Here is a 13,455-nt window from a genome sequence, read left to right on the forward strand (position 1 = left end):
CCCTAAAAGCACAAAAATCAGTCAAATACCCCTAAAGAAGTGATAAAACAATAAGATCATTTCCTATTTAACCCCTGTCTCCCCCCTTACCCCCCCCCCCTTTTTTTTTTTTTTTTTTTTAAGTTGAATTTGAATAAACAGGCAGCTGTCCAGGATCTTGTCTTCAGTTTTTACTGGAGTTCATCTTACATTTCTGTCTTTGATTGTAAACTCCACATCATCACCAGGCTGTAAGGCTTCTAGGTCACCTTTAAATTCACTATAGTGAAAGAATATCTCCTTCACGACATCACCCCTCTCAATAAATCCAAAGGCTTCCTAAGAACAGAAGAAAGTGTTCAGTAGATTGCCCAATCTCTTCATGTATTATTAAGAAAACATTTTACACATTCTAACAATAAGACTTCATCACTTCAGTACAGCAACCTTGAGTGCATTCAGCTCATACTACAACAAAAGCATTACAGGAAACAATTAAAACTTTCCTGTTTTCAAGGAGTGTGTGTACTCAAGATAAGCTGTTTAAACTGTTTGACCTAGTTTGCATTCACACTTCCAAAATCTTAATAGCTCTTAATGCATTGAATTTACTATTTAGAGAACTTGACAGAAAAGCATTTCATCTTTTAGTAGTATTTTGAAGCTGAAACATCACTTACTTTCATGGCACAGACTACTCCTTGACAACGGGCTTGTTTCTTTTTTAATAGCATAATGTTACGAGCACTTACAGCACCAGTACTAAAGGGAAGAAAGAGAACAAAGCTGAAACGTCTGAAAACCAGAGGCAATGTTAAGATTCTATTTCATAATGTTATTTCAGTTCTTGGAAAAGGCACGAAGTGCTGCCCAACTACTAAAAGAGAAAGCATGAGATCAGAAACACGATATCAACTTACTGTTTATTTGTATCAATTACAAAGTTTATTTTATCTCCTGTTTCCAGCTGAATATTTCCTTCAACATCTTCTGGAGTGTAAGTCAGGTAAAATACTTCCTGTAAATTAACATTAACTAATATTATTCCACTTGTTAATTCAAAGGATGGTTAGCACATTTTTGTTTAGAAACAACAACTGCTTTTATACAAATGGATTTAGTGAGAAAACTGAAAATGATCAGACATGGCATGCAAAAACATTCTTTCTTCCATTGGGCTGTTTTTGAGTCTGTAAAATGCAACTTAATTGAGAGGTTTGTAGGTGGCCATCTTGAAATGCCAATTTCTAAACTTTCAAAGTTCAAAATAAGGATATGTGAATGTTACACAATCCAGCTTTGGTAAGTTTTAAAACAGAAAACCAACTATTTGGCTCTACATTGAGTTCCCCATAGAGACAGGTGGGCAAGCAAGCTGTAAAATTAACGTCTGTTTGTTGCAATTGCTTAAGTATGCTTTTTTTAAGAACTACAGTTCTTAGGAGTGTCAGTTGTCCACATTCAAGTGTTTTTTTGGTTTTGTTTTGGTTTTTTTTTTTGCTCACAGACCACAATTATAGATCAGTCAAGAGTTCAAATAAAATACATAAGCTTTACCCCATTACGTTCGTAGCATACACTCCCTGTTGGACTCTGACCCGGGGCAGCTGGAGATTTACTCTCTAAATTGTGAGGAACAGCACACACAACCTACCAGCCAAAAAAAAAGAAAAAATCCATGGCTAGTCATTCCAGGAGTAGCAGTGTAGAAAACAAAATGAATCTCAATATCCTCTACTGTACACTTGGGGATTAACTTCTAGTTTAAACCACCAGAGAATGTCATGCTGTAACATTTCAATCTTATGGAGCATCTGTTGCCTTGAAGGGTTGCTTGGAGCAAAGAGCTCACATAGAAACTCTAAATTTCTACTAGAATAACAAAAAAGATTTCAGTGTAACTGAATTCTGTATGTGTTTAGCATGCATGCTCAATGAATCTGGTCCTCCTAAAGTAAAAGATGGCAGTTGAATGCATAGAAAACAGACATCATAGCCACTGACTTGTCCATTTATTCGTTCTTCAGGTAATATTTCTGGTTTGATCTTCACCAATTTAACAGCAATGGGTTTTCCAGTTCGGCGATCAGAAGACACTTCAAATTCAACATCATCTACAAAACAATCAAACACAACAATGACATCACAGACTGCAATTTTTAAACATTACTAACTGGTTCAGTCTGCTAGTTCACTGCTCATACCTAACTTCAACAAAGAAAAGCTTCTTTTCCCTAGGAAGGATGCATTATTTGCAGTTACTTCTGGAATTGCTCCACTCTAACTGCTTGCCCTGCTGTACTTCCCCCATCCTTCCCTGTGCTCACTTAACAGCCAACCTCACACTGAAGGAGCTCAGATTATGTAAGACTGCTACTGAACAGTCTATAAACTTCATTACTACAAACTACTAGCAGCACCCCTACGCTGCAAGACAAACATCTTCCAACTAATTCTCAAAAAAACCCAAATACTAAGTACATGAGGCATAGCACTTCCAGTCTGAACGCTTGTTTCCACCTTAGTTTTGCAGCTTGGACTTCACACTGTACACCTTTTTCAGAATGGCTGCTTGCATTAAGCATGCTGAGGTAAGAAAAACAAAAAACAAAACAAAACTCTCATCAGAAGTGGCAGATGATGAATTCTATTGACATTTTAACTCATTAGTAGCAACTGAACGCATCTTTCATGCCACAAGATAAAACGATTTCCTATGGAAAACAAGAGACTTGTTCTCATTTAGTAGAGAAACTCCAACAGCTGTCTGATTACCTCCTACTTTGAGCTCCTGCAAGTTGCCATTATACTGTGAGCAGTGGAAGAACAGTCTAGCCTGCCGTTCTGAGCACTGAATGAATCCATACGAAGTCAACAGTTTCTCTATAACGCCAGTCTCGCGCAGCGCTGCCGAAGTACCATTGGGGTACCCGTTGTGTCCATTGTTGTGGAGAAGGTTTGGATCAAAGCTCATCTATTCAAAAGAAAACAGCAGGAAATAAACTAAACAGTACTCACGTCTCCTTTCACCACATAAACATTACAACAGGCATAAAGAGCTTATGGAAGTTATTGTAACAAGTAAATTCTGAAAGTTTTTTTTGTTTTTTTTTTGTTTTTAAATAGAGTAAAAAATGCTCAAGTTGTCTAGCTGTTGGAAAACAATCCTTACAACTCAGACTGGCAACATACATTGCATGTTAGTTCCTGTCACCATCACATACAACCCTCACCTTTTGAAGAAGGCAGTCCCTAGTACAACCAAAGAAAGAAAGAGGCCCTTGTGGGAAGGCTGACATGTTTGATTTTAAGCCATCTTAGAGTTCAAAACATTTTTGGAAATTAAACCAGCCCTGCAGGTAAAATGACTGGGGGAAGGGAACATGGTGTATTATTAAACTCATTTGCTGAATAACAGGTTGATGGTTTTGCCTATTACGAAAGCTCCAAGCAGTGCTACACATGACTTTGTCCATGACTCACAAAAATCATCTCTTCACATCTCCAGTGTAAGCTGAGCACACGAACACACATCACCCCCTGCTAACAGGGAGGATAGATAACAGCTTACTAACAAAATCTACCTCACACCAAGTTCCGAATGGCCAAGGCTCAGGGTTAAAAAACAACACTGCTCAACACTTCCTCAAACCACTATTGATCAGTACTGCTGACCACAGATAAAGCCTGACAGCTGAAGTTCAAGGAGGGATGTACTTCTCAGGATGACACTAACATCTGCTGTAGAAAGAAAGACAGGGAATGATAGTACCAGCAGTCTTTCTAGATGCTTGCCATGCTCCTGTTCAAACAAAGTAATAGAGCAAAACAAAAAACTACATATAAATAAATTGGGGAGAAAAAAAAAAATCAACTTCTGCGAAGTGATACATACAGAAAAATGGAAGTATTGTCATAAAACTGTTCTCTAACAAACAGCTAGCAGAACAGTTCTTTAAGAACCTTCTAGGAATAGCCCACAACTCATTAATGCACGAAGAAGACTTGCTCAGACCTGAAATATAATGAGTACATGCTGAACCACAACTAGCTGTGGTGTTGACTATCAGCAGTTTACCACAACAGCTGACCCATCAATTAACAAAACTTGGAACTCCAATAGTTGGAAAAAAAAAAAACAAACTGTACTAGAAGACTTAAAGAAAACTAAACAGAGATTGCAAACCAATGAAAATAGCATAAGCTTTGGAAAGAAAAAGGGATTATAATCACAGCACTGCTACTAAAATAAACACAAAACTGTAACACAGGTATCACCAATTCATCACACTACAATCAAACCAACATAACAGCACAGAATAGCCGAAAAAAACATCACAGAAAACACAGCCTCCTGTTGTTGTTTGCAACTAAGTTTGGAATGCTAAAACTACACAGCACGTGCACAAACCTCGCAGTGATATTCAAATATTGCACTTTCAGTAGTATTAGCCGATTCTTCTGCTTCAGTACGAAGTTTCAAAGGATGAAGACTGCTATTGACACAGAGAGAGAAAAGGAGAAAGATAGAAAGAAAAAAAAGAAGAGAGAGAGAGAGCACACTAATAAAGAATACAAGCGCTGCTGCCCTGGGCAGTTTCAATACAGCACTGGAGAAAACAAAGACTACTAGCAGCGTTGGGACGTGCTCTTTTGAAGCTGTTGAGTAGGCACAAACTTCTGGTTTCAGATCAAGCCTTGTGTCTTCAGTGTAAGTTTCCTCTTCTTTGGTCTTGAATTGTTGTTACGATGCGGTATATTCTTTTCCTGATCTGAACTTGAAGCAGCAGTTTCAGGTGGTAAATTCTGTTCTGTTTCACTTCATACTGGAGACAGAAAAACAAAAAGACATGCACTGAAGTATAACTTTAACAGAAATTACACATCAGCCCTGTGTGCTCCTATGAACGGGTGCATATCCTCTACTTTGATACCATGGGTTTGATTCAAATTAAAGGGGAGCTGGTTCATATATTTATTTTGTATTCCCATTTTCAGTTCTGGTTTCCCAAGAAACTCTACCTCCATACCAGTGATACACGATTTCTAATTTTAAACACTTCAGATGCAGTTACACATTCCAGGAAAGGTCCCAGTTTGTACCAACTAAAACAGCAACTTCATTTGGATGCAAGCTGATTTCCCCAATGTAAGGAACCATAACTTCTTAATTTACGTTGAGCTCTGAATTTCCTTTAGTGAATTATGAAGACAGAACTGCATACTTGGAAAATAGGAAAAAATGAACTTATGTGACTACAAAGACACCCTCACACTTATTGCAGTGAAAATGCTGACTGCAGTTAGCCAGTACAGAGAATAGTTCTGAACCCCCAAAGCATACTAAGGATGTATGCAAACTCAACGCCTGTTTTTCAAACAAGTTCTTCAGTGACATCCTCCACAGAAAACATCTTCCCCACCACTTTCAGAACAACTCTGGGCTGAATAAGTTTTCTTGCTGTATTGTCACACATACACAAAAACTAAATGAAGGCTGAAATCTATGCCCAAGTACAAACTAGAAACTGGCACAGGCTTGCAGTGAAGGGATTTGATTGTAAAAAACTGAAATAAGGTAATGCAAAAATAAAAGACTCAGCACTGTTCTTACATATCCCCCTCTAATATTCAAGCAACCTTTATCATAACCCTATCCAGGATAAGGTAAACATCTCTCAATCAAGTTCAAGAGAAACGAAGCAGGCACACAACACAGCACAGGAACTGCATGGACACTTGGAATCTCATCATTAACATTCACTTCTCCCTCATCTAATCAGACCAGTATCATCAGAACTCTTCCAGCACTACAACTTACATCACCATTTGTATCTTTCAGGGCATGGAGTGTACATCTACATATAGCAATGGAAATATTTCTGTCTGCCCAAAGATAACTGAAGTAACTTTTGTCAAGTAATGGCATAAAGCATCAGCTTGCCCCCTAAGAGCAGGTTGGACTCAATAATTCATTTACTGTATTTAGGTCATTACAAATTAAAAAAAGAAGAAAAAAAAAAAGCAGGGATATCAAGCCTGCAAAAGTCAAGTAAAAATTAGTGTGTGTATACCTCAAATTCTTTACTTTTTAATGCAGCTATTATAAATCCTTCTCCAAATAGTAAACACACTGAGCAGGTGCCCAGCCCCCACATCACACTGGGTTCTGAATTTGTGTATCTACAGCAGAATTGGTTTGTGCAAGGACAAGGAGGAGGCAGGGCCAGAGATGTGCTGCTCCTGAGCTCTTTTGTTGTGGATTTTGCTAAATGACAGCAAGTTGCACAGCACTGCTCACGGCTTGAAATGCATACACAGACTCACAGCAAAGGCTGCCAGGTGACGGACTTTGGTTCTCATTTTCTCCACAAACACAGGTATGTAACCGCAATAACATACATTCACAGAATGGCCTGGGTTGCAATCTTTTATTCTTCATTATTCATTATATATGAATCCTATTCAATATTCATATCCTTGAATCTCCTTCTCTGGAGATATTCAAGTCTCGCCTGGATGCCTACCTGTGCGATCTGGTGTAGGGAACCTGCTTTGGCAGGGGGTTGGTCTCGATCTCTAGAGATCCCTTCCAACCCCTACAATTCTGTAATTCTGTGATTCAGTAATTGCCAGGCATAGCTAGAAAAGAAAAAAAAAGTAGACCTTCCCCTTACAGAGAAGCTAACAGTACCTCATTTGGAGGTCCTGTCTGAGTCTTTCTAGTTACATGCCACAAAACATATGAGAACAGACTTCAAGATCTTAACAAGACAGCCTGGCAACATTTCAAACTGTTGGCTTATCAAACTATGAAGTCTTAGAAACTAGCTGTATCTCCCCCACAAGCCTTCTTTCACAGTTTCTCTTCTGCCTTGCATTGCTTCAAGAGAGACTTGCAAAATCAAGATGCCATGTATTTCAATTTACTTGTTCTAGTATTAGGCACATTTTTTTGCCTCATCTCTTTTCTATTAATCTATCACACTCTGCTTAAAGCAGTCTTCCAGCCCTTCCAACAAGCAGATGTACCCCCAGAGCTTTCTGGTTATGACAACATCTCACAATATGAGCTTATACATATGCACACACAACACATTCACCATGAGAGATTAAGTACATACACAACTTCATGACCCATTTATTTTATAATCTCACTCAAATCTTCTCTTTCCTTTCCCACTACTGTCATTCAGTTCTATTTTAATCAAAGATTTAGATTTAAGAGTTATTTTCTTATCCTGGGGGTTTGAGTTGCAAATTTTTCAAAGCAACAGGTGTCACTTTCACATGAGCATCCAGTAGACTTCTGATTTTTAGAAGAAGCAAAAGCAAGCAGGAGATACAACTTAAATGTGATCACCGATGAGTAAACACATCACTCAAAAGACCACATCCTCTCTGGTCTTTAATTCCTTAGCTCCCACTTTTTTTTTTTCCTAGTTTCATTCCTATGCTCTTTTAGATACCCTCTAGATTAACTCTTCAGATACTTCTCTTAGAAACGTTACTACTAAAACTAACTGATCACCACAACAGTACATGATAGAAGTACTTCCTGACAGACAACCCATGTCCATTATACAACAAATTCTAAAAAGCAAAGTGGCCCCAAATTTGATCATCTTTACTGAATGTTGTGTGGCAACTAAATGGAACGGGATAGTGATGGGAAAGTTCGACCTCTACTGCCATCCCACCAACATCTCCCTCTGACATTACTGGCCAATATAATAAAATATAAGGCATTACTTTTGGAGCAGCCCTCATATGTGCATGCTATTCTTAGCTGAAGTTCTGTATTATAAAGATTCAGAAAACTAAAAAACAATTTTCCAATAGCATATACAAAGCTCAAATAAGAACAAAAAATCCTACTCTAACGAGGATAGAAAGACACGATAAATTTTATTTTCTCTCCAGATATCAGGTGTTGAAATGAATGTTCATGTCTGTCTGTGGTTACTAATACCAAACACCAAATACTAAATACTTCCAAAGATAAACTGACACAAATAGCAAAAAATTTTAATGTATAAACAATTTGATAATTTGCTTACTCTCCTATTCATTACATGCTGAATTGTAGCCACTAATAGAAGGTGTTAACAAATTAAATGCCAGGATCTAAGAAATTCTTACTTCCAGTTCTGAGATCACAAATTTGTACCTCCTTGTGTTTTAATCATTATCATAACAGCTGAACCGCTCAGTGTCACCTTCTGTTTGATACCTCTGTTCTTCTGTACTAACAGAATGAGCTCTAACAAACCATCTCTGAGCAGAAATACTCATGTTTCAACATTGTGCTCAGCACTACCACAGACAAGCACACAGATTTTGTAAATGCAAGATTTCTAACGGAAAATAATTCAAGTGGTATCTCAAATATTTTAAAAATTATTAAAAAAGCATACTGTGACTTAGGAAGAAAAAACTGAGGTTACAGAGTTTGCAACAAAAATGATAAGGACTAAAGTATATATTTTTTTTTCTCTAAGATCCCTTCTCTCACAAATTAACTTTAAAACTTATGCAGCATTTTAAAAACATATGACTGTTAGGAAGAAAAATAATCACAATCTGGGCAGATTCTGCAGCTGCCCCTTTGACTTATCAATTTCAGTAAGCACAATTTCAATCAAGTCTAGATAAAATATACTAATCCTAAATAGACCAAGTTTGTCACCTACCACTTCCTATAAGCTGCTTACTATCCTGAAAAAGAGAGAGAACGAGAAAGAAGAAATGCTAAATTAAATGCCAAACAGTAGCAGACAGCACTTGTTTGGCTGATTAACTTGTAGACAAGCATTACAAATAAATCTGAGCATGGTCTGCAGCAAATTAAATTCCAGTGCTTTTAAGAACAAAGAATTCCTTCGAAAAGAGGATTAGCAACTTTACACCCAGGAATGCCTGTTTAATTTAATTGTTTCGCAATCCGATATTTAATATGCAAATATCATTTTGATATATAGCAGCAAATTTGAAAAAGTGAGGAAACAATTTCGATATATAACAAGACTTTCTCTTCTGAACTGTAATTATACAAAATAAAGCTGGTCGAGGCTTTTTTTTTTTTCATTATTGGGATTGAATTCTATTAACATGAATCAGAACAAGTCTAATTAAAGGTTAAAAACTTTAAATGTTTCTAATTAAGAGTCTGGATGGCTGCACAAATAGAGTAACAGAGTTAAAATGCTACCTCAATAACCTTCCTGGCCTCTTTGTATTTTCCTGTTTGCAAGAAGGCAAAGAAGAGATCATAAAGAGCCATCATGTCACCATATTCGCTGCTTATAAAATCTGAAACTGAATGAAAAAAGATTAATTTAATTAAAAAATTGCAACTTTTTATATGCATGTCAAATATTCTTAAAACTAACATTTTCTAAGCACTACAAAACTCTATACATATATACACACACACACAAACAAAAATACATTTTGAAACATACGGAATGATCACAGCATACTACACAATTTGTTGCAGTTTTATGGTTGAGCATGGTTATACTGTTTTTCTGTTTATACTGTTTTTCTGTTTAGCCGTGTTACATTTCCAATTATACACAACAAAAAAGGCAGACACGATGTCTGCATCCTGCAAACTGACTATGAATTTGAGATTTTTCTAATACACAACTGTTTGAGAAACAAACATGGAAAAGTGTTTTATATACATTCATTTTTTTATATTAAAAAAAATCTGTTATACATAAATATGTATATAAACATGTGTAGCTGGAACAAGCATTAGCACTGATCTTTAAGAACTTGCTGCCACATTACCCAGACATTAGGTTTCTTCTGCACTTAAAATTAACAACAGTTTTTCAATCTGAATAATGTAGACATTATTTAAGTGCTTTAAAGTAACATAAGCACACATTATTTTGGTCTTTCTGTCTAAAGAAATGATATACAGATCATGGAAAAAAACATTCCAGAAAACTCCATATAACCAGATCACACAGCTGTAGCTGAAAGGGATCTCCAGGGAGCATTGAGACCAGCCTCCCTGCAAAGCAGGCCCCCTACAGCAGGCTGCACAGGTAGGCATCCAGGAGAATCCAGAACCTCCCTTGGCAGCCTGTTCCAGTGTTCTGCCACTCATACTAGATCATACTAGACAACATGCAACCAACCTTTTTGCAGGAGTTCAGTATCTCCTTTTTCTATCAGTCTACAGTAGATGTTATGAAGCTGAAGAATTTTACCATGCTTCTTATAACAGTCCATTAAAGCTTCCAGAGCAGCTGGCATGTCATCTCTTTTAAAAAGAAACAAAACAGGAATAAACAACTAGACATTTCAATAGCAAAACTTAGCAGTGCAGGCACTTCAGTCCTGGAAAATTTGAAGGAGAAATCACATGCAAGCTATAGTTATTTTAACGCCATAGTTATTAAGTAACTGGCAAAGTTTTACTACAAGCAAGTATAACATACACATGATAGCCAAATAAATGAGAACAGACTTACAGTTTTATATTCAAACCTCACAGCTATATAATTTTTGAATGCGTGATCACTGTTCATGATAAATTAACCAAAGGTTAATCTGCATCATTACTTGCATTTAGTTTTTGAAATACAATTCTCAAGTTCTGACACGTACTACTGTGACAAAATACCAATTCCACAGAAATTTCAGTTTCCACGAGCTCTGTTTTTCTTGTTAGCACATAACATTGTGCATATCACATTACCTCCAAATGTCTTTGCTCAGACATGTTCAGATAATTTAGACTCCTTAAAATTTTTCCACAGAATTTTTATTTCAGTATAAAACTTTAGAGTCAGCCAATTTGAAAAAAACTGCTTAGATTGCTTTACACTTGTTTTACACTTTTACAAACTAGTTATTAGTCACCAGACTGATTCCCATTCATATTCTTTCAATACCATTTTTCCATTCCATGTAAAAGTCACAATCTAATGCATATTTTCTGTGATGAAAGCGTATTCTTCTTTTTGCACTGAATTTAACCATAAATTAACATATCAAAATGTATTTTATGCTGACCTATCCATAACAGACAAAGCCATGGTACTAGTAAATTAGTGCATAAGATACTGACTTCCTTAAATGCAGACTCATTCACAAGTCTTCATATTGTAAATACTCATAACGGGTACAGTATTTCCATTTTTGATACCTTAGTCCACAGTCATATTTTTCCCATTACAGAATTAAATACACATACAGTATTAAAGCCCTCATAATGTAAAACTGAAAAGCCATAAAACCAATCGGATCTGGAATTGAAGAATAACCAGCAAATGTGGCTTTTAACATGGTGCATTTAAACGAATGAAATCACTTTCTGCAGATCACTTTTGAAAAGGATTACAAACCAATCAAAGAAGAGGACAACCACTGAAAGAGTGACAAAACAATGTGTAGTTACTCTTTGAAACAAGAATTTTAAACTGAAACAAATGAAATGAAGAAAACACACACAAAACATAGTAAGTAGACAAACAGTCAATAAAACTGAATTTTAGATTTCAAAAGGACTATCAAATTCAGGATGATTGACAGTAGGTGAGCTTAGAAAAAAATCACTCAATAGTAGCAGTCGAAGGCTATAAAAGTGATTTGAGATCAAGATTTTGAAGCAGCTTTATTATCAATCAATTCAACCTTAACAAATTAAGATATTCTTTAAAAAAAAAAAAAGAAATTCAGATGTCTCCTAGTGCATTTCTTGTGTAGCACACATTTTGCTTTTTCAAAGAATGAACTTTCTAGACTACTACATGCTATTATCTTTGTCGAAGCTAGTATTTTAATATTTTCTTAAAGAGTAAAATACAGAAGAATTCATTTTGCTCAGCAATACTGGTGTTCTGAAAATGAACTCAAGATGACAGATTTCTACCTTATCCCCCTTACTGAGCCCTGTTTACAGTGCATCTTCTGGCACCCCATGAAGTCATTTGAATTTTTGTCATTTGGGGTGAAGACTAAATTACAGGTTAATTTCAAAACTGCAAGTAGCTGTTGCAGGCTAGATTACTGTCATAAAAGAGAAATACTATGGTAGTTACCACAGAGAGATATAAAGCTTTATATAATCAGTATTTTTCTCCTACTTTAGATGCAAGTTCAGTTAACATCTTAAAAAAAAAAAAACACCAGTCTTGCAGAAAACCGCTCACTTTGTGAGGAGGCACAACAACATTCATACATTCAAATGAAAGTTTCCAGTGATAAATCTAGCTTTTCAGATTGATGCTCAAGCAGCCATACTATTGCCTCGGCTGCATTCCTAAAGGATTAAAGTGACTGTTTTTAGGTCAAAGCTATCAATAAATGAACAAATAATTGGAATGTCATTCAAACGGGAGCATTAAGAGTTTTCTAGTCTTTAAGTGTGTATTTCTGGAAGCATTAATACTGTATACGCAGAGAAAAAATGTCAGTAAAGAACTAAGATTACAAAAATGGAAATACTGTACTTGTTACTGGTACTTACTGCAAACAGGTTCTAGAATAAGTCCACACTAAAGGAGGTCAATATTTTATATACTCATATACTAGGCATTTGGTTCCAATCTATAAAAATCTGACATTTGTTCCATTGCATTCCAGCAGCAAATAAATAAAACAAATGAACAACAGAACAAGTATTAAACAAACGCACAAATGTTCAGCCTCTAAAAAGAAATTATTAGTACTATTACTGCAAGGATAAAAAATGCCCATCATATGCTTGTACTTGAATTAATGTGATTTACTTAACAACCTGCAGTATCTCACAACTGTCACAAACTGCAATTAATCCTGAGTACATCCTAGCAATAACTTTTGTAAGACAGTCCTGTTAGAAAAACACAATGAAAATTAGGAACCTACTAGAGGTTTCAAATTTCAAGTGTAGGTAAGATTTTAGCATGTTTCTTGATATGAGTCACTAACTTAAAAAGAAAAAAAAAAGCTGCACAAAGAGAAGAATGTCTGCATTTCAAGAAAATGATGTTTAGGCATAAGCATTTAAAGGCAACAAATAGCTGTGCATTTGAAAATACTTGGCAGTCTTTTTGTAGAAACTTATACGTGCCAAAAATCCTTTTATCTTGCCAGAGACCTACTTACTACACAACTAAAATAAAAGCCCAGTCCAAAATTACGGTTTAATTTTTGTGGATCAAGTCACAGAAGAAATAATGCCTATGTACTCACTGCCACATTGAAAAATCTGACTTTCAGTGGCAGTCTGCACAAAACTATTGTTTAAAACATGAACACATAATCCATGCCTCATTTTCAGGTGGCCAAATTCTACAGGTTTTTTTCAGTTAATTACAAGTAGTGTTCTATTAAAGGCTAATATGTATTACACATCAGATTTTGTGTATTTTTCCCCCTCAACGAAGCACATTTAAAAACTGATCTATACTATTATTTCCAAGTGACAGGAGGAGCCACACTCATGATTGTACTATGCTTGCCTCTTCTATA

The 13,455-nt window shown here is 36.0% G+C and overlaps 2 protein-coding genes across 3 annotated transcripts in view; both read right to left on the reverse strand.

The window, feature by feature from the left end:
* LRPPRC (leucine rich pentatricopeptide repeat containing) overlaps window positions 1–13,455 on the reverse strand; it is a 94,196-nt gene that overhangs the window by 36,666 nt on the left and 44,075 nt on the right. The window contains exons 24-25 of the mRNA XM_019612713.2: window positions 10,134–10,258; window positions 9,191–9,297 (exon numbers count right to left, since the gene is read on the reverse strand). Coding sequence (XP_019468258.1) covers window positions 9,191–9,297; window positions 10,134–10,258 — 232 coding nt within the window. The remainder of the gene's footprint in view (window positions 1–9,190; window positions 9,298–10,133; window positions 10,259–13,455) is intronic.
* On the reverse strand, window positions 151–4,823 carry LOC104909591 (cold shock domain-containing protein E1). Of its 2 annotated transcripts, XM_010706771.3 has the most exons (7): window positions 4,391–4,823; window positions 2,755–2,953; window positions 1,984–2,093; window positions 1,537–1,629; window positions 900–997; window positions 660–741; window positions 151–318 (listed from the first exon to the last, which is right to left on the reverse strand). In XM_010706771.3, the coding sequence occupies exons 2-7, from the start codon at window positions 2,951–2,953 to the stop codon at window positions 181–183; spliced, it is 720 nt and encodes a 239-aa protein (XP_010705073.1). In that variant the 5' UTR covers window positions 4,391–4,823; the 3' UTR covers window positions 151–180. The 2 variants fall into 2 exon arrangements, with proteins under 2 accessions (XP_010705073.1, XP_031408243.1); XM_031552383.1 differs by lacking the exon at window positions 1,537–1,629.

The sequence above is a fragment of the Meleagris gallopavo genome, chromosome 2, assembly GCF_000146605.3.
Source record: "Meleagris gallopavo isolate NT-WF06-2002-E0010 breed Aviagen turkey brand Nicholas breeding stock chromosome 2, Turkey_5.1, whole genome shotgun sequence".
Classification (NCBI taxonomy): domain Eukaryota; kingdom Metazoa; phylum Chordata; class Aves; order Galliformes; family Phasianidae; genus Meleagris; species Meleagris gallopavo.

Excerpts from the sequence above, each read along its gene's own strand:
- LOC104909591 (XM_010706771.3), bottom strand. The coding sequence starts at position 2,953 with ATGAGCTTTGATCCAAACCTTCTCCACAACAATGGACACAACGGGTAC. Across the intron at positions 1,630-1,983 it reads AAGAACGAATAAATGGACAA|GTTGTGTGTGCTGTTCCTCA; the intron begins GTCAGTGGCTAT and ends TTTGGCTGGTAG. Across the intron at positions 319-659 it reads GAGTAGTCTGTGCCATGAAA|GAAGCCTTTGGATTTATTGA; the intron begins GTAAGTGATGTT and ends TTCTGTTCTTAG.